A 20,658-nucleotide genomic window follows, 5' to 3' on the forward strand; every position below is an offset into this window, starting at 1 on the left:
ACATTTTTTTGTAATGTAATGTATGTCAAATAAAAAGGTAATTGGAATCTAAAAAGGTGAGATTGGAAAATGTGTTTATGATATAAGTGAAATATTATTTGAAATAGTATGGTACCCATATAATATGTGTTTTTTTGGTGTTTTTTGAGGAATTTTTGGAATATATTTTATGGTATCTTTTATAATTAAAAAAATTAAAGTACTTTTTAAAAATTAACACAAGCACTCACAATCACCACTATCCCTACCCACCATAGCCACTATTCCTTCCCTCTTCCTCTCCTCCTCTTCCTTTTTCCTTCTCCCTTCCTTCTTTCTCCTCTCTTCATCTTCCTTGCCACTCTCTGCCCCTCCTTCCCCTCTTACCAATCGTGATCTAATTGAGGTCAGATTGTCGGGGAAAATGAGGGAAGAGGGTGGCGGGAAAGGACAGGTGAGGAGGAAGAGAGAAGGAAAAGAGGTGAGGAGGAAGGAGAGCAAGGCTGAAAATGGAAGGAGAGGGAGAAGGAAGAGGGAAGGGGAGGAGAAAGGAAGAGAGAAAAGTCTGTAGCAATGGATGGGTAGGTAGGGGTGGTAGTGATATGTGGAAAATGTTGTAGAATTTATATATTTTTAATTTTTTTGGTATATTTGTGAGTTGTTTTTCAATATATTGTATGAATAAGGTGTTTTTATAATTATTTTTATTTATGCATTACTGTAATATTTTATTTGAAATACTTGTTTTTAAAAAATAGATCAATCCAAACGAATTTTTGGGAGTTATTGTGAATGAGGTGTTTTTAGAATTGTTTTTATTTGTGTATTATTGTAATATTGTTTTTGAAATACTTGTTTTTAAAAAATAGATTAATCCAAACGGATTTTTAGAGTTTTTGTTTAAAAACAATAACTCCGTTTGAATTAGTTGTTTTTGAAAGTTTTTTGAAATATTTACTGTAACAGTATATATGAAAAACTTTTTGTTGTAGCTGTTTTTCGTGATGTTTTTTAAGATATTTTTGAAATATTTTTAATGTTTAACAACTTTTGTGATTTTTTTTTAAAATTATCGCCACCATCTCTTCCTATCTCCTTCTTCTTCCTCTGCCTTCTTTTTTTTTTCTGCTCTTTCCCTCCTCCATTTCTTTCCTTCTCCCATCTTCCTCCCCTCTTTTTTTCCTATTCCCCTCGCTTTCCTCGTCACACCTCATCCCTCCCCCCTCCCTTCCCATCCCCAAAAAAATCGAGCCCTCTGATCATAACATCAGAGCCATATCACAACCTCTGGTCAAGGCCAAAATTGGGGGGAGGGGAGAATGAATGGAGGATTGGGTTGTAATGGGAAAGGAAAGGGGAAGGGAGAAGCGAGGGGGAAGAGAAAGGGAGGGAAAGGAGGATAAATGAAGGGATCGTGGCAGTGGTGGGTATGGGTGATGGTGATAGATAAAAAAAAATGGTGTAAATTTTATTTTTAAATTTTTTATATATTTGAAATTATTTTTGATATATTGTATGAATGTTGTGTTTTTGAAGGTTTTTCATTATGTATTACCATAGCATTATATATGAAAAACATATTTTTTCAAAAAATGAGTACTCCAAACGATTGTAACGTGTATGAAATTCTAATATGCTATTTCCACGTTCAAAAGAATGCATGTTTTCAAATATTAAAATAAGAGAAATTGGAAATTATTACAACTTTAGTGTCTACCACAAATCTTAACCAAAGCTATAAATATTCTTTTTTTTTTGGATTACCTCTCGTCTCTCTTCACATTTTTTCCATTTCTATTTATCAAATCTAGGATTCAAACCTTGAACTTGAAAGTGGAAATAATTTTAAAAACATATAAATATTCATCTCACTAATGCAACTTTTAACCCATAGTTTGTTGGAAAGAGTTATTGAGTTATAAACTCAACAATTAAGGGAAATTTTCACATGAAAAACCTGTTTTTTTTTCTTTAATCTTCTTTTTTAAACTTACAATTGTCCTAAAAGGAAAAATAAAATCGTTAATTTATGCAGTAACAGGTAGTAATTTGGAATAAACCCTCTGTTGCTTGACCTGAAAGGCTGAAACCCCCACGGCTTTAACTTTAAATTTTTTATAATTTCACCCCTCAATCTCCTAGTCATCCCGTAATATCTTCCCCTATCTCCACTGTCTTCCCTGTAGTCTGGGGATGAAAAATGTTAGCTGGTCAATCCCAGTATCATCAGCTCTACTCAGTTGATATCCTCGGCCTCCAAGACCACCGGCTGCCCTCCATTTCACCCACTCTCCACCTCCCTTCCACCACCAACTCTACCTTTAAACGCACCCGTCAGCTCTCCATATCCTTCTCCCTCAACCACCACCAAAACCCACAAACCACTTCTTCCTCCCCCACGTCAGACAATGAAGAAAATTTCCTCCGAACTCACAATGCAAAATCCTCTGTCCTCCTCCTCCGCCACCTCTCACCCCATCAAGAAGGAAACTCGACACCCCCATCAGCGCATCCCAAGAGTCAAGGAAAGCTAATCCCTCGAGAAGATAAAGCGAAGCTTCTAAAAATGTCACTAATAAGAAAAAGAACCCCACAATTCCCAGGTTCAATTTATGTTCAATGCCCAAGTGGCCCAGATTTCAACGCTTCTTTGCCACCACTTCAAAATCTTTTCGAAGGGCAAAAGGGCAATCTTGTTATTACTGCAAACGATGATGATGACGAGATGCTGATGAAAGCTCTTGAGATACGAAGGGGAGTCACTGTGGAGATTTTCAAGGAGGCTATGAGAAAGGGCAAATTTGGGATCACTTATTCGACGAATTTGATTTCAAAGTTGTCTGATTTTATTGATTTTGTGATGATTCAGGCTGCTTCCATGAAGCAATTGCCCGAATTTTCAACAGCATCCTACAATTTTCGTGCCAGAACCTTCATAGACGACTCTGGTGTCGTGCCTCTTATAAGGTAATAGGACTTTATCTCCTGAAGTTTCGATCATCTTTGATATATAATCAGGATTTAATGGCTTTACTGTTAATTGTCCCAATGTGTTCACTTAGAACAAGTGACTTATAAAAATGATTATGTGGTCAAGTTTCCGTAACAGTAGCAACAGCGCAATGCTGCTTGCAAAATCTGGATTGATATCATGATTTAGCTTATTGTAACTTGTAGGTGGTTGAAACACAATTCATTATCCTATCCTCAAATTGCGAAGCTCATTTGCATGTCAAGAGGAAATCTTAACTCTATAAGACGACTGGCTGAGTGGTTGAAGACAATATACGTGAGAGGGAGATACATTGGGGTTGCATTGACGAGAGCTGGAAGGAATATATTGGAGTGCAACTCACAGGATTTGGATGAGATTGTTGGCTATTTGGAGGACAATGGAGTTAGGAAGGATTGGATGGGTTATGTTGTGAGTCGATGCCCTGAGATCTTGTCTTTTAGCATGGAGGAACTCAAGGCTCGTGTGGAATTTTACTTGAATATGGGGATAGATGAGAAGGATTTTGGGACAATGGTTTTTGACTATCCTAAGGTGCTTGGATACTTTCCAATGGAAGAGATGAACCAAAAGGTACGTTTGTGAACGCTTTCTCCTCAATGTTTACATTCTATTCAGGGATAAAGGGGCTTTTCAACTGTATTACATGCTGGTAATGACTAGTGCCCTTTCGTACATGTTAATTTAATGTTTGAAGAATAAACCTGATTTATTTTGGCATGCAAGCATGAATATGTTGTACAGAATTTTGCTATTTGATGGTACAAAAGCACTCACATTCTCCTAGCTATAATGCTAAGCTTGATTAACTGAAATGTCTTTTGGCATATGGGCTAGCTATACCTCCTGTTAACTAAGTTACATGCACCTCTTTGTTCGTCCAGGTTACATTTCTGAAAGAGTTTGGTCTCAATGATGAAGAAGTTGGCAAATTACTAGCATTTAAGCCACAACTGATGGCATGTAGTATTGAGGAGAAATGGAAGCCTCTTGTGAAGTATTTTTACTACCTTGGGATGTCCAGAGACAGCATGAGAAGAATTCTTTGTATCAAGCCAATGATATTCTGTGTGGATTTGGAAACAATTATTGTGCCCAAGGTATGCCTCAGAAATTGATCTCACGTTCAGTGATATGTTGGTTTTTAAAGATATAAATGATGTGGTATCAAAGCATTTATGCATTCATGATTCTAAATAAATTTAAAACCATAAAAGGACGAAGGAGCATTTCATCTTTAGTAATATGGTCAGATGTATCTGGTGACGTTGTTTTGCATAGCCTGTGAAGCTGGTGGAAGATATTAGCCTTGTTGTGGGGTTCAATTGTCCCCTGATATTTTCTATAGTCTTGGCTATGTTTCCTTTCCCTTAACTTCTTTTTGCTTTCTTTCCTCTAAATTTATGATAATCACATAATATCAGATAGTTTTGCCATAGTATTTCATATTTAATCAAAATGAATGTTTGTTATATGAAGGTTCAGTTTTTACGGGACATGGGTGTTCAAGAAGAAGCCATTGGCAATATGATTGCGAAGTTTCCCCCTTTGTTGACATACAGCCTTAACAAGAAGATCCGCCCAGTTGTACGTTGTTCTTACTTTTTACTTTTAATGTCTTTGCTTCTTCCTTTTTCCCCATTTCTTTGTGCTTCATGACATGGGGCTTTAATGATCATACAAATAATTAAGTTGCTTATGTTTGGATATGATACCCTTTGAATAATTTATATGTAGAATCATATGCACGATTCATTTGATTCTAAGCTTGTTGAATGATTGATATGTTGGAGAAATTCTGCCTCATATGTGATAGAATGCATCAGATAGACTCTCCCTACTTGTGTATAAAAAATCATCATCCAATTCTGAATTTTTTTTATATCTTTTGTTTCCTTTTTTCTGACTTACGCTACCGATCCCTTATAAAATGTGGGATTGTTTTTCAGAAAAAGAAAGATGATCTGGATCATGAGTAAAGTGTATGGTTTCAATCAAACAGCATATCCCTGTTGGTTATAACATTCACATAATGATTATAGACAATTCGGTGAAAGATATAGTAATTGAAAATCTGAATCATATTTTCTAATAGTGAAATTGTTATGCCTGTTGGTCAGAGAAATTGCTTTGTCCAGTAAGCCACAATCTGCGATTTCCTTTCATATCATTTCTTGTTCAGCATTAAAACATTAAATCTATTAGTGTATAGCATCACTGGCAATCTTTGATCTTCTTTCAGGTTGTTTTTCTGTTGACGAAAGCTGGAGTATCCCAGAGGGATATCGGCAAGGTAATAGCTTTAGGGCCGGAGCTTTTGGGATGCAGCATAGCAAATAAACTGGACCACAATGTGAAATATTTTTTGTCACTTGGTATCTCTCTTCGGAAATTGGGTGAGATGATAGCTGATTTTCCCATGCTACTACGGTACAACGTAGAGCTCCTCCGTCCCAAATACCAGTATCTGCGGAGAACCATGGTTCGACCTTTGCAGGATCTCATCGAATTTCCAAGGTATACATAATGATGAAGAAGAAGTTCTGTCCAAAAATCTGTTCACATGCACATATGGTACTCAGAAGCTCATTCTAAGTAGTGCTGGTTATCCATACATGTCCAAACAATCTGCAGGTTTTTCAGCTATTCTCTAGATGAACGGATAATTCCTCGGCATAGGATTATGGTGGAACAGCGGGTGAATTTCAAGCTGCGATATATGTTGGGAGGCACTGATGAAGAGTTTGATCAGAGGGTCCAGGCTGCAGTAGAAAGGCGTCAAAGATTCGAATCTGGTGTTACATTTGAAGAAGAATGATCTGATTCTCAAACTGATGTTGGCTCTTTGACAGCATGCTCTAGTTGACATGAAATGACACATCACACATAGTATATTAGCATTCTGACTATAGGTCTTTTTGCAATACACAAGCGCTCCCCAGGAGTGGTACCCAGTCTGTCTTCATAATGACAAAGACGCATCTTCTTGTTGTAGAATGTACAATGTGCACATATGTATATTTTGGTATGAATTTTGAGCAAGTGCCCCTTGTTTATGAACTTTTAGTTGGCAAGATTGTAATGATACCTGCAAGCGGGCTTCTTAATCTGTATGGATGAATATCCTTCAAAAAAATCTGCATGGATGAATACGTTTTGTTTTAGCCTAAAATCGGGCTAGGGCCGAGCTTCGAGCCAAGTCAGGCTGGGTCATATTGCACCGTTGACTCAGGCATCCTTATATTATATAATAATGAATTTTAGTCAAACTGCGTTAAGAGTTATTTTCTTCTTTTAAGGTGGATATTGATATGCGGTGAAACTTGGAGTACAAACAGTGGAAGCATGAAATTTTATTAATTTGACTGTATTATCTCTCTTGTGTTTTGAATGTGTAGTTATGCATGTGACTATTCCCCCATTCTTTACAACTTATTAGCAGCAAGGTTCGAACCAGAAATTCAAAACTCCATTTTCAGCAATCTCAACCGCCGGACCAAACCTCGGAGGGCCGTCTCTAGTTATCATATAATTACCTCTTAATAACATTATGATAATATGCGATGTTGTTTCTTCCTCTTTTATTTCTTTTTGTTATTGCATAATAGATGTTGCCTTTGGATTTTGATAATCGGGTATTCTTTATTCCAAGTATGACTAAATTGTTTTCTTTTTTTGTGAAAAAAATCTTCCTCTTTTGACATGCTTATTGATTTTGATTTTGATTTTGATTTTGATTTTGATTTTGAGGAAAGCTCCCGCTACATAATCCTGTGATCCTTGGATTTGAGCATAGCATGAATAAGAAAGAATTTTGTTCAACATACCACCATTATTTCAAGTTCCTAATAGACCCATCATTATTGTCTCAACCCCTACTAACTCGGACCTAATCAATAAATTTCAACAAATCAAAATTTTTTCTTTTGGTCTCACATAACCTACAAGCAATTGAATTAATTATTGTCTAAGTAACAGTAGTTTCTAATTATTCACACATTCATCTGTTTGCTTCTTGCTCTTATATTTTTCCCCAGCATCTACGAAATGTAGGATCTTTTTTCTTCCTAACCTTATATTGCACCAGTTATCTATACCAAACTTTATTTTTTTTGGATTCGAACCACTCTATAAAACTAAGATCAGTTTCCTGCCTTTTCCAATTTTGTTCTAAAGTCAAATATTTCTTTGTGTTTCTTACAAGGGTGAAAAAGGCAATTGGAAAGAAAGATGTAAAGGTAAAAATAATGCAAATTATTATGAAACTTATGTTGGATGATCATCATCACAATCACGGCCAACTTGTTCCAATTCTTTTTCTTTATTTTCGATTTAATTGTATCAAAGTTGTGAACCTTATAAATTAGAATTTTGCTGATTTAACTACTCCCTTTGGTTTAGTACAACCTTTCAAAGAAGTATTTTCTGTTCCACCAAATTTTCATTTGCTTGCTTTCACATAATTCTATGTATTATTATTTTCCACTAGCATAATTTTATTATTCATATGGAATTTTTGAAACATATAGTGACTGTTTGATTATTATTATAGGGTTAGTAGTGAAAATACCACATCTGCAAGTAAATATTGGGAAATATCATTAACCACTTTCTACTTATGGCTTCCAACTCCAATTCATGTGTGCAATTTTTTCTCATTTTGGCTTTATGATGGGTTTGCTCTACCAAACAAGTACTTTTCACATGAGGGTGTTTTTCTATTGTATTTCACCATTACGATTGAGATGTGCTATCAAAGAAGAAACAAATTTTCATTTTTTTCTGTAGTGTGAATCTTTCAAGAGAATGTGAAGGGCATTCACTTTAAGGTTAAATTGTGAGAACGGGTCACTTATTCCTTTTAATAATGTTTTATGAAATAGACACCTTGAGCTCCCAAAGAAGTTTAACTCATGTTTGTTTGTCCAATGCAACAAATTTGGTGCCGACATTACTGATTGTTTTAGGAGAGGGAAAAGTGCAAAAATTATCCTCAATAAGTTCTACAAGCCAGCTCTTAATTTCACTTTATTAGTTCTCAATGGATTTCTATTAATGTGAACCTATAAATTTATTTCTTTCTAAAAATCCTGGTTTTGAATTATGTTATGTTTTTTTTTCGTATTAATCAGAACAATTATAAATTCTATGCTCCAATCCACATCATGCTTGATGGATTGCTTGACAAGACCAAAAATATATTAGACATCAACTTGCTTGGATTTTGGATTATATGTGCACAAAAACTTAGGGACTTCCTCGATTATAGTTAAGATGGATTGTCTGATACTTTCAAATTATTTGTCTGATGCTTTTGAGTTTTTCATAATATATTTACAAAGTTGACTCTTTCTTTTCGAGTGTCAAGTTTGTCAAAATTGATGTGGATGAGGTAAAACTAGTCAAGAATAGACCTAAGTGTTAAACTTTTTGAATCTTATAATGAGTTGTAGTATAAGGATATGAATTATCTATTTAACATTAAAAAAAATTTTTTGCTCTCATTTGTTATGCTGATGTTGAATAATAAAAAGTAATATATTATAACTTCAACTTTACATGTTTTCTTTTTATGCTATTCAGTTAGCCTTTTTTAACATTTCCTTCTATGTTCTTGATTAACATATATAGAAGAAATACTATGTATACTTAAAATTAACTATTTTTGTGTAGGGTGTGAAAGAATTTATTTATGAGTAATTCTACATTAACTAATATGATACTTACTTTATATATATATATTTTTAATAATTTATATCTACGATACTTTTAGTTTTCTCAATCTCATTGTATTTTTCTTAAAAACTATGTAAAAAAAAAATTAAATAGAGGCATCCAACACCCGCGCAACAACCCCTAGTTTTAGATATTAAGTAATATTAATTTAACCAAAGAGAAAAGTTTCACCAAGCGGCGTCGTCTTTCTAGGCGGTGACACGCACACAAGATAGCAAAACCCTTGCAAACGGAGCTTGCGATGGGAAAGCCTCAAAGCCCTTGGTCTGATCCGATCCGTTGTAGTATCACTCACTGTATAGACTGGGTGGATAGTCTCCGTCAGAAAGAAATACAAAAACGAAAATGGCAACGGCGTACAGATTAGCAGCAATGGCGAGTGCGAGGTCTGTGGCCTCTCGTCCCAACTCGGTACTCAGAAGAACTATGGCTGCTCCTAAACCAATTCCAACTTTCCCTTTTTCTTCTTCCACCTCACCCCTCCCTCGAGCAGCCTCCAGGTACCCTTTTCATATCATTGACTCTTTTTTAATTACTTATCAGGTACTACTTTAATTAGGTGACAAAATCGTCCTTCACACTTACGCATCACTTTTTTCTTTGTTTATTTTAATAATCGACTATTTGTTTTTCGGACCTGACAGGGTTGTTGCGGCAATGGGGAGCGTGGAGTCGATGATGCCGCTTCATAGCGCCATAGCTTCAGCTCGTCTCAGGTCCAGTATTGCCTTTGATTCCTCCTGCTGGAGCTTCCTCTCTCAAGGTCTCTATTCTTTTCCTAATCTTTAGCTGACTATGGTTCAACGATTTTGACTTTTTTTTCCCGTATCCTTTTTGTGTTATGTAGTCTATATATGAAGTGATTGAAAGTTGTCTCGGGAATTAAGCTGTTTTGTGTGTTCATTTAAGATTTTGGGGGTCTAAATGATCACAGTAAGTGCACTTATTAGATAATCCTTTACAAACTTCGTAGCTGTACACAGAATTCATCGAGTAATTGTCTATTACGTTCTCATGAGCTTGTTGTATTTGATGGCGCTATAGGACTTGCAATACCTTTGTGACAAGATATCGCTGGGGTACCACCAGAAGACAATTGGATACTTCCTTTTTCTTTTTTGGTTGAAGTTCCTGTACCCCTTTTGATGTTGGAATTAGATTGATTTCAATAACTAGCTTGAGTTTGCTGCTTTTGGGTAAACACCCGCTGATAACAAGTGACATTATTTACTTCCCATTTGCCCCAGTGATGATTGTGTTTCATGTTACTGATTGGGATATGGAGGAATTCTGTCTTGGATTCCTTTTGGGCGAGGTTGAAGTGCAGCCTTTTCTAGGGAATGAAATGCTTCTTGTGGGTGAAAGTACTTGTAATGTGAAAGTTATTGATTTTACCCACCGTTACCCTTTGCTAGGGAACTGGAGGAGCACCATAGTTTTGCCTTGTGTGATGCTTCCTACTTTGTTTACTAATCATATCACTCCTCCTCTTTACTTCAATCATCCACCCACCCTTCATTATCCAATACAGGTAATGAACGATAAACACAAAACTCTGGTGCTCCTTGGGTGCTTCATTATCTGTTGTCCTAAATGTCGTGTTTAAACTTTCCTGATGCTATCTCCTTGAATTGTTGGGGAAGGTTTTTATTTCCCCCCTACACTTGGTTTGAGTCTTAAAGTCTTTATCATCTCTACGCTTATTTAAGAAGCATGAAAGTTAATTGGATTATCCTCCCATCAGATGAGACTCGGCAACCAATAGTAATAGATGATCATAGTGGTCTTACTACTGCATAAGTAACAGAAGTTAGGAACTCAATCAGCTTTCATAATCTATTACTGTTGAAGCTGAATTTACTACAAATGATCTTTGAGCACACTTGCCAGAAAAACTTTTCGCTGATTTGCCTTCATTTTTTCTTTCTACAAATGCATTAGACTTTGCTGTTCCACGGTGACAAAGCTCCGGGTTGCAGTTGACCGGTTTCTCTTCTACTACTTCTGTCCGGTCCCAAACCTTCCCCTAGCCGTATCCTTTCATGAATTCTTGAGTAGGGTTTCCACTGTAGCTTTGAAGAGTAAGCTTTTGTTGATTTTCATCTATAGGTGTTATCTTTCGTACCCCCTTTCATATTATTGATAGGATGCTGAAAATTGACAGATGATAGGTTATTGTTGCCAGGGTGGAATACATATATCTATCAAATGTGCTCAAGCCCCATTTCTCTGTCTAATTTTTCCCTTCCCCTTCCCCACGGTGACACAACCCAAAAAAAAAAAAAAAAAAAAGATCCTGAAAATTAAAGGAGGGGCGGAAAAAACAAAGACGTTGATTTAGGTTTTGCCTTTTGCCGAGAAGCCTGTTGAAGACTTTACCCGTTGGACTAGTCCTGGGTTGTTTTGATTTGGCTTACTTATAAAGCGGGCTCACTGATTTGATAGAAAGAATCATTTGAAACTTGCCTACAAGCTGGAAGTAGCCGTGATTGTACTCTCTTTTGTGCAACCGTGAGAATTTGGTAGTACGTTTCCAATATGGTGCCTAATTTTGCTTTTATACTAGTTCCTAATTTTTTTTTCCAGTCGCGTACTTTTGCCTGGTGCCAGAAAAAAGAATGATTGCAATATTAAGGCAAAGGGAAGTCTTGAGTTTTTCTTTAAGCATATTGAATTGCCCCGATAGTGTACCCCGATAGTGTACATGAAGCTGTATGCCTGATAAGATTCAAAAATCTCGTCAGACCCTGGTGTCTAAGCCAAAAAAAATCCTTTTTTTCTTTTTCCCCGTGATGATTTGGGTTCCTTAAACACACCTAATAATAAGCTAGAGATGGTTACAATTTTGAAAAGTTTTTTTTTTTTTACACATTTGTCAAACACTCAACTGTACAAAAAAAAATTTCTAAAACGAGTTACAGTCAAACCTTACACAAAGAAACGCTAAAAAAAAAAAAAAAAAAAAAAAACTTGCCATCCACTTTGGGAGGTCATGCTTTTTGTATTTGGGTTTGTTTTGCACGAGAAAAACATTTAAGACCGGACCAGAAAACATTGGGAAGTTTGTCTCGCCTTGCGATAGGGCCCACATGTGGGCGTTGCATGAAGAGGATGAATACCGGACGCTTGGGTCACGTGTTCCTTCAGTCCTCATCGCTGTCTGGTAGGCTATTAGTTGTATGGGAGATCTGATATTGTATGGTATGTGGGCGCAGCCCAATGGGACTGGATCTGGATGGCCTCCCCGATTACACCACAGTCACGGCTCGGCTCGAAGTTGTATGTATGCCCTTTTTTATTAAAGAAAAAAAAATAATTAATTTTTTTTGGTGACAAAAGGGTTAATAAAGAAGGCCTTCAGTCATTGGATTTTTAGTGCTCAACTAAAAGAACCTGGCAACTTCAGATGCGCTTAGGAAAGACGTTCGGATTTGGGACTGTGTGCAAATAAAAAGCCAGCGTTATTTCTTGAAAATTTTGCAAAAAAAAAAATGTATAGATAATACGTAAGGTGAAAAGATTACTAGTAAATGTGTTTATGAAAAATGCAAAAAAAAAAAATTTAATAGAAAAATGCAATGCAAAAAAATTCTACTAGGGCGTAATTTGTGTAGTGTGTGGGAACTTTGGTCATCACAGATAGGCATGACAGGACCATTTCAACCCAAAAAAGAAAGGTATTTTTTTTTTAAAAAAGAAAGGTATTACCGACGGAAAAACATCAAGAAGAAGAAAATAAAATAACGCACGTAGCATCATCCATCGTAAAAGCTAAAAAGCAACCAAGTGCTTAATGGGTATCTTAACAACAATATAATGATGGGTTACTTAGGGCTTGAGTTAGTTCATGACCACCTCTAATAAATCTCCAACAATCAGGTAGTAAGAAGATTGAGGCCCCGCGTGAATGGTCCAGCGGCAGCGCCTCTCACCAGTGAATCTTGAGGTCGCAAGTTCGAGTTTCCGCTCCGCTGGATTCCTCCGAGCACTTAACGTATTCGGGCTAGGTTGGAACGTCGAGCCCGAACCACAAGAAATTAGTCGGGCCCCGTAAGAATTTACCCGGACACCCCGTGTCGATAAAAAAAAAAGGCAGTAAGAAGATTGAGGAGTTATTTAAGGATTGAGTTAGTTGTTGAGTTAAATTTTTTTTTTTTTTTTTTGGGTTTCCGTCCGTAAGAAGATTTCTTCCATTCAAGATTCAACCCAAGGCATATAACATGAGAATCAGTTTCGGCGTGCTCCATTCCCAGTTTTGAAGGGAGCAGTTACTGCAGTAGAGTAGACCTCTCTGCTGTGTAGTAGTAATTGGTGAAATGCAATTCGTCCAAACTCCAAATCCGATATGATATGATGATAATGGCATTTCAATTTGCACATCCCTTTCACTGCATCGGCCTTGTCAACCTCTCTGCTGGGTGCTGGCCTCTCCCCCCATGCCATCTAGTTTCACATCTTCTCTCTCTTCAGGATAAGACACTCAAAATTGTTAGACACGTCCACTTTTTCCAAATCTCCATCATTATTTGCACTAACAAGACATGCAATTTGCGTCTATATTTCCTCACCGTCTTTGATTAGTCGTGTGATTAGAGTTTTTTGTTTTCCCTGTTTGTTTGTTTGATGGGAGCGAGATTAGAAATCAAACCCGGGATATTAGAGTGAGTAATGTACGTGTACATAATATAAAGAAAGAACCAAACGTTACATCTTGTTTGGTTTTGTTTTCTGTTAAGTGTTAACCACCCCACCTAGTTTAATTAGATGTTTTCTTGTGTGATTGATTCGGTACCTCTACCAACATCGGAAAAGCAGAGACAGAGGACAACCCATTTCTCAATGTGAAATTTGAGCACTTGGGTTGTTCCTATTTTCTGACATTATGTAGTTTGAGTTAGCTGGTGCGTTCTTTGTGTATTTCTGTTCTCTTCCTGTCGGAGAATTGATTAGATTGCTATTTCCTGGAGTTTTCGCAAAAAAATATGCGGTCGGAATGTAATTTGATGCACGTGACGTGACATTAAAGAGGTGATTGAAAGACGGGTTAAAAATTTTTTTTAAAGAAAATTAGCTTTCAAACAAAGAACTTTTCGGAGTGGTTTCCACTGTTTATTCATATTTGGAAGTTGAAGAACTGGAAAACAGAGGACTGTGACTCATCAAGCCGAGAGTTGCATCGGAAGGGAAGATATTTGTGGTGGGCGTCTGGCTGGTGAGTAGTTGTGCCATATGTTTCTATACCACGTAACGTAATCAAGGAGCAGCCTGTGTGTTATTAGTAGTGGTTGTAGTTTTGTTGCATCTGTAGGTGTTTATGCACGCAGGCATCTAAACACGCACACTCCCACTGCACAACCTGCAAAGACTTTTGTTTGTTTCTTCATATTGGTATGACGAGCATGATTCTGTCCTTTAGTGAATGTGCTTGCGATTTACTAGTACGGGGTAATTCTTTTTCTCCTTTATCATCGTCTCTAGTTTGTGAATATCTCTGATCGCACTTAATTAGTAGCAAAGTAGCATTCAGCTTTAATTACTGTTTCCTACATCCTGAATATCTAGAGGTTTAAGAATTTATTTTCTTCCACAAGTTCTGATTCAATTGTTCCTTTTTCACTTAATAAATGGGATTTATGTTAATCTTCACTTTAGTAGCTTATGATTCTATGACCAGAAATTACTGGTAGAAAACAGGTTAACCTCGTTTACCTATAGGACAAGGGCCTTCTGCAGGGCCTTTTTTCTTAGCTTCTAAATTCTCTTGCCTGTGATTCAACTCTCTATTAGGAATTTATCTCTTGAAGGGAATTGCAACGCTGTTATCTGTGTACTTCTGCTGGTGCTTTCAGTTTCTCCTACCTGTCAAAGTTGCTCCTTGCTTTTCTTTTCCTGTTTCTCAGCTTCCGTTGTGGTGTGCTTCTCTTCTGCTGCTCAGACTCAAATAAAGGAAACAAATTTTGGACTCATTTTTATGTGACGCGTTCTTTGTCCTCTGCAAGGTTCTATCTTTCAATACATACCTTGAGGCTTCCACCTCCTTTTAGGAAAGGCTCCTCTCCCTCTTCGTTGGTTCTCCTATTTCTTCTAACGAGTTTCATTTTGGTAGTGCGCGACTTTTCAACTGGAAGTTTCTCCGTCCCTCTACTCTCCCTCCTTTCTTTTGTGGCAATTGAACTCTTGGCTTTGAGTGGCTTTCGTATCGTGCTTGACATTTCTACAGGTTGTCTTTTCTTGCCGGTCTGTTTCTTGATGAGGAGTTTAAAGCCATGATATCAAAGAAGATGAGCCTTGATGGATTTCACTAAGAGAGAGATTTATTTCCTTTTGAGGAACATGGGGAATTTTCACGGGAAACAGAATGGCAATGGAGTGGCTGAGGATGGCTGCCACCCTGCTAGTCCAAGGCACTACAAGCACCTGTCCGGCGGCATCAGGACTTCTTTATCTTGGCTGGATTTGAGAGTTTTCTATGTCAGAGTTAGCAAATGTGAGATCGATGATTCAACTCCCCAGTATCTTACCTTAAATCACGTTCCCCTAGACTGCAATACCCTTCTGGAAGTAAATGGTGTTAGAACTGGCATCTATTCGGATGGCGTATCAACCCTATTAAGAAGAGATAGGATAGACAAGAAATCTGAAGAAGTTACCTTCGTGAGTACTGACAGTATTAGGACGACAGGGAGTGTGAAACTTGAGGTTTTTGACAAGGATGTTCTTGTGCTGTCGGGAGCACTAGAACTGTGTAATAGTGACGGCTTTGCTGGCGCAGATTCAAGAAATCACGACCAGTGTTGGAGTTTGAATTGCGACTCGGATTTACCAGTTGGCTCTGTTCTCCTCGAGGGAAATCAATACATGAACCTGGAGTCAGGCTCGCCATCAATCGAAGTCTATGTAGCTGGTTGCTTTTCGGGTCGTCCGATTATACTGACTAAGGCTCTGCAGCTTGGTCATAAGAGGAAGCAAATGAGGAAGGCAATGCTGGATTCGATTCCAGAATATGAGACAACTGCAAACCAGAAAGATGACTCATCATCTATACACGGAATGCAGGTTGATAAATTCATTAGCTACAATCATTTGAATTTGGTATCGACATAGTGATGTCCTTTTTGTCTATGATTTCAAATCCTTGCTGAATTTGCAAGCACGACATTCGGTTATGGTTTAACAGTCTTAGTATTCCGACTGAAATACAACCTTGCATATTCCTAAACACCTAAGGACAAAGACACAGCAATTTTTAAGAATCTAATGGTGTGAAACCTGCTTCAATCATAGGCATAGGGAGTTCCCTTCTTATGTATACTCTGTTATTACCATAATGAACTAACAAGCAGCTTTCCTAGCAACGATACTGGCATGCTAAGAAATGAAACGACTTGCACACTTCCATGGTTCTTTTCAACATTCAGAGATATCTGATTCTCTCTTTTTTCATTTTCTTTTACCGTTTCTTCCTCGTAAGCATTAAGCAAGCTGATTCTATTGAGTAGTTTGAATCCCGCATTGGATGTTGACCTGCTTGTAACTAAACTAGGGTAGGTATTTATATCATGATATCAGGGAGCTAAAAGAATGGGCTTAATGTTTAATTTAACTTCCTAGTTCCAATTATATTGCAAAAAGTTGTTTCATCCTGCTGCTTGGCTCATCAAACTATGCTTTTTGCATTTTTTTATTTAAAAAAAAAAAAAACCATTTTCGTGTTATTGCAGGTCACTGAGCAGCAGAATCGTGATCCAGAAATGGAAGATTATAGCCGCCATCATCCAGGGACGGAGTACATAGAAGGAGGGGATGGAGAACTGTCATGGTTTAATGCTGGAGTAAGAGTAGGCGTTGGGATTGGTCTTAGTATTTGTGTTGGAGTAGGAATAGGAGTGGGATTGCTAGTCAAAACCTACCAAGGAACGACCAGAAACTTCAGGAGGAGGCTATTCTGATTTGGTCTCTTCTTGTCGAATTGAAAGCATAATTTGTTGACAGTCCTAACAATCTCCTGACCTCTTCTTGACTGGGCCTTGCTTCCCGGATAAAAGTTCTTTTCCTGTAAGCTAGCCAGCTCTTTGGTGTTACCACCAAAGGCCTAAGTAACCCTAGTAGTTGTGTCTACTTTTGCATGGATCCATGAAGTTTCAATTTTTCCCGAAGTATCCTGCAGCCGATCTTACGCATGATGCAGAATAGCCAGCCTTGGTGATCAGTCCAGGCCCTTGAACAACCATACAACTTCCGAATGTGTGTGTGTGTGTGTGTGAATTTGTAGTCCTTGATGAAGTTTAGTTCTATTAGAAGAGATGCAGACCTAGCAGCGGACGTGTTTCATTGGAGCTGGACGGTCTAACCTTCTATATTTGGGGCCTCCAGCTCCAGGAGGGAAATGTGTTTCAGATACAAATTAATACTCTGCAATAATAATTCCTTTTCCAATGATCCTCACTTCCTCCTACTCATTGCGAATTTGGTGTGCTTTTCCATGGGTGCGGTGTTCTGTAGATTATGTTTATAATATATGTGCACTGTATTAAAAGAACCTCGAGCCAGTCATCAAATTTGCGTGGCTCTTCCTGGAAAAACGTCTTCAACATCCACAGCTTTATGGTCAAACCCACCCATCGACAAGTTTTTCACCAAGCATCAAAGAGTGCTGGGCTGGCGCCTGGACTCCGACTCTGCGTAATTATGTGCGTAACTAGACTGGCATATTTCAATGGCTCCAGGTCGGTAACCATTATGTAGGTAACTTGACCACCATATTATCATACATCAATGGCGAAACACGGCCAATGGACTGCTGTATTTTTTTGACTTTCTCAATCGCGTCAAGGACAGACGACCACAAAATACTGCTGCTTCAAATTAGAAGACGACGTTAATTACTTCAAATTACGATGCGAGAGGGCAGTAGCGTGTGTCAATCATGCAAAGATGAAGGAAGACCGAGAAAACGTGGTAGGTTTTGTTTTGTTTTTTTTTTTTTTTGGAGGAATTCCAAATTATGTTCACATTACTCTTTCTTTAATCATCATGAATTACACCAAAGGGAAGCATCTTCAAGATTGGCGCGATTTGACGAGCTGTCGGGTGCCCAGTTTTGCCTGCTGCAAAGTGACTTCACGAAATAGGTACCAAAACTAAAGAACAATTAGCAGCAGGACTTCTATGGCGCGATCCACGGTAAAACAAACCGCTAAAAGACTAGTATTAATCAGGGAAGCGACAAAAGAAAGAAATGCGGAGGCGGCAGAGAAAGCTACATCTATTTACAGAAAAGGATCAAGTTCATCATTTACAGCGTACGACCTCATCTCGTGAGGTAATGACAACATCTCCACTTTGATATCAGTCAGCAAGAACTATACTAAATAAGACTGGTCCAGATAGGAGCATGGTTGCCACCAAGAACCCCCCCATACTTCTTCTGAAAGAAGCGGAGCCCGGTTGCTTGAAGGGCTACGTCAAACATACAGTAAGCTTTATTTACAATCATCTACACATAAAGAGTTTCAAAACATAGCAGTGTCCCTCCCCTAATGACAATCGACTTTGTAGCCAATGAAGCCTATCATGACTTGAAGACCATCATTGACGAAGGCTCTCAGCCGGCAAAGATCGATTAGCACGTCGAAACCAGGTTGTAAATGCAGTGACCAAGTGAGGACAATCATCAACATTTCGAGTTGAAAAGCTGAGGCACTGCTGCAACAACTCTTGGGCATCTGACATGGGCAGTGTGGATATGATTCTCAGAAATGTTTCTTCCAGCTCCTGGTAAAGTGATTTGTGGCTTGACATCATATGGGAGACATTCTCTTTGCATATGATCAACACCGGTAGCCAATCTTTAACAAGCTTCATTCTAACCTGTTCAGGGAACATAGATGCATGAACCATTCTGAGCACTCAAAGTACACAAATATCCATTCGAGGTAAGTTGACTAATCACAGCCAAATCAAGAGAACCTTAATCTTTCAACAGGAAAAGTGTTTCAAGTCCTGTCAATCTGGAAAAGGCATTGACTGACATAAGAACAAGTCGCAAGGATTTAGTGGAAAGCTCTGTTGTTTCAACTTCGTCCCGTTGTCATTAAACAACCTTGAAGTATTGCAACAGGATAATGCATTTTTAGAATGAATAGAAGGGGAAAAAAAAATACAAGAGTAGCTACTGTCGAACATGTATGATACAATGGGCATGCTTAGCAAAGCTAAGATACATCCATTCCACGCAAGTGCTGTAGTGGCTGTCAAGACAAATACCTGTCTAGCAGCCAGAATGTTCCCTGTGGCAACAGCATTGGCAAGCTTGCAAGTGCACCTAAGAACGACAGCGGGCAGCCCCGGCACAATATTCCTCCAGGCATCGTCGCGAAAAGCCCTTTGCAGATCCGCAGTAAAAGAAGCCTGGTCGCTCCACTCTTCCACAGCCGTATCGGCTACTCTGAGCTCAATCATCCTTTCAACCAACCACAACAAATGCCTCCCATTAGTCATCGCAGTGTGCAAATTCAACCTCTGGATAGCCTCAGTCTCGTTATGATCTCCACGAAAATCAGGACTCGAGTACTCCTCCAACGACTCCTTGACAATCTTCAAGCTGGTCTCAAAGGCGCGATCCAACACTCTCCTGGCAGACTCCTTGGACGAAAAGTCCCTCAACAACTTGGCCACGAAAGCCTTAGCGAAAGCCGTATTGGGATGATTGTGGATAGCAGACATGATTAATCCGTGAAGCATTTCTTCAGAGGAATCAATCTTACCAGGTGAAACCCTAGCCAGAAGCTCCTGAGACTCCTCGTCGCTAAGAAAGGGGACTAAGCCCAAAACCTTCTTCTCTTCGTCTTCGGTCCAGGGCACCGCCTCGAGGAATCGAACGCAAGCCCTAACGCAGTCTTCAAAGAGCAATTCGAGCGCCACGGGGAGCAAAGAGAGAGCCGTGGAGGCAGTATCGACGACGTCGGAGAAGTCGTTGGTGTAGAGAAGTTGAAGAACGGTGAGATGATAATCGATGGAGCCATAAGTGGCAGAAACGCCGAGGTTGAAGCGATAGATGACCGGGGAGGAAACAACGACGTCGTCAGTAGGGCATGATTCCTTGTGCCAGCGATCGGACAATAAGGCGGAGAAGTACCTGGAGCGGCGAAGGACACCGGAGTGGAGATAGATCTGGACGTCGGCCTGATCCACGGCGGAGATGGACTCAGAGTCGTCGGAGAGGAACGGAGAGGAATTTTCGACATAAAGACGGAGGACGACGTCGGCGGTCGAAGCGTCATTGAATCCACCAGCGGAGGAGGAGGAGGAGGAGGAGGCGGGGATTAAAGAGTAAGAAGAGGAGCGGCGGGGACCAAAGGGTTTATGAGAGACTTCGTTGAGGGAGTCGTCGGGACGCGAGGAGTCGATGACGGCGAGGGTGGAAGGGAAGCGGCTGTTGCTTCCGACGCGTTGTCTCTTTTTGGGGGCAACGCCGCCGGCGACTATCGTCATATCTCGAGAGGAGGGCACGGGAATGGGACAGAGAAAACGCCAGGGAATCGAAGTGAAACAGAGAGTTGAAAGGCAGCCGGATGTATGCGTTCTAAAATGTCGAAACGCCGCAGCACTGAATCAAAGTCTCGTCGTCGGAGTTAAATTGGGATTTTATCCGCAACTAAAGTACATGTCACCATCAGTGATGAGTACGAGAGTGTCGACATATGTTGGGGTGTGTTGGAAAATGCCTTTTATTTACTTTTTTTTTTAGCTTTTTTTTTTTTTGAAAAAAAATCATGGACTTGATGTATTGGAAAAAAAAATTTTTTTTACTTAACACGTCTAATCTACCTACCGTATGAATACGCGCTATATTAACTATGATTATTCTTCTTTATATATATATATATATATATACTTTTTCAATTAACTTTTTATTTATTTAAAAAATT

General features: G+C 38.7%; 4 protein-coding genes across 10 annotated transcripts; 3 read left to right on the forward strand and 1 right to left on the reverse strand.

The window, feature by feature from the left end:
- Nucleotides 1-2,109: 2,109 nt before the first annotated feature.
- On the forward strand, nt 2,110-6,052 carry LOC140035098 (transcription termination factor MTERF2, chloroplastic-like). 2 transcript variants are annotated; one of them, XM_072074646.1, is made up of 6 exons: nt 2,110-2,946; nt 3,157-3,565; nt 3,877-4,092; nt 4,478-4,579; nt 5,235-5,509; nt 5,627-6,052. In XM_072074646.1, exons 1-6 carry the CDS (start codon nt 2,180-2,182, stop codon nt 5,808-5,810), a joined length of 1,953 nt encoding a protein of 650 aa, XP_071930747.1. In that variant the 5' UTR covers nt 2,110-2,179; the 3' UTR covers nt 5,811-6,052. The 2 variants fall into 2 exon arrangements, with proteins under 2 accessions (XP_071930747.1, XP_071930745.1); XM_072074644.1 differs by having other exon boundaries at nt 2,111-2,946; nt 4,472-4,579.
- Nucleotides 6,053-8,930: 2,878 nt separating this feature from the next.
- Nucleotides 8,931-10,965, forward strand: LOC140035099 (uncharacterized). 3 transcript variants are annotated; one of them, XM_072074652.1, is made up of 3 exons: nt 8,931-9,228; nt 9,373-9,491; nt 9,576-9,797. In XM_072074652.1, exons 1-3 carry the CDS (start codon nt 9,074-9,076, stop codon nt 9,584-9,586), a joined length of 285 nt encoding a protein of 94 aa, XP_071930753.1. In that variant the 5' UTR covers nt 8,931-9,073; the 3' UTR covers nt 9,587-9,797. The 3 variants fall into 3 exon arrangements, with proteins under 3 accessions (XP_071930753.1, XP_071930752.1, XP_071930751.1); XM_072074651.1 differs by lacking the exon at nt 9,576-9,797 and adding an exon at nt 10,670-10,965 and having other exon boundaries at nt 8,932-9,228; XM_072074650.1 differs by having other exon boundaries at nt 8,937-9,228; nt 9,773-10,158.
- A 2,006-nt stretch (nt 10,966-12,971) lies between these two features.
- LOC113731288 (uncharacterized protein At1g01500-like) lies at nt 12,972-17,167 on the forward strand. Of its 4 annotated transcripts, none has more exons than XM_072074648.1 (3): nt 12,972-13,940; nt 14,629-15,784; nt 16,450-17,167. In XM_072074648.1, exons 2-3 carry the CDS (start codon nt 15,020-15,022, stop codon nt 16,675-16,677), a joined length of 993 nt encoding a protein of 330 aa, XP_071930749.1. In that variant the 5' UTR covers nt 12,972-13,940; nt 14,629-15,019; the 3' UTR covers nt 16,678-17,167. The 4 variants fall into 4 exon arrangements, with proteins under 4 accessions (XP_071930749.1, XP_027112260.2, XP_027112263.2 ...); XM_027256459.2 differs by having other exon boundaries at nt 14,728-15,784; XM_027256462.2 differs by having other exon boundaries at nt 12,973-13,940; nt 14,949-15,784.
- Nucleotides 17,168-17,977: 810 nt separating this feature from the next.
- LOC140004585 (BTB/POZ domain-containing protein At3g05675-like) lies at nt 17,978-20,436 on the reverse strand. The gene is made up of 2 exons (XM_072074647.1): nt 18,995-20,436; nt 17,978-18,598 (listed from the first exon to the last, which is right to left on the reverse strand). Exons 1-2 carry the CDS (start codon nt 20,219-20,221, stop codon nt 18,317-18,319), a joined length of 1,509 nt encoding a protein of 502 aa, XP_071930748.1. The 5' UTR covers nt 20,222-20,436; the 3' UTR covers nt 17,978-18,316.
- Nucleotides 20,437-20,658: the final 222 nt, after the last annotated feature.

Source organism: Coffea arabica, chromosome 2c (assembly GCF_036785885.1).
Source record: "Coffea arabica cultivar ET-39 chromosome 2c, Coffea Arabica ET-39 HiFi, whole genome shotgun sequence".
NCBI lineage: Eukaryota > Viridiplantae > Streptophyta > Magnoliopsida > Gentianales > Rubiaceae > Coffea > Coffea arabica.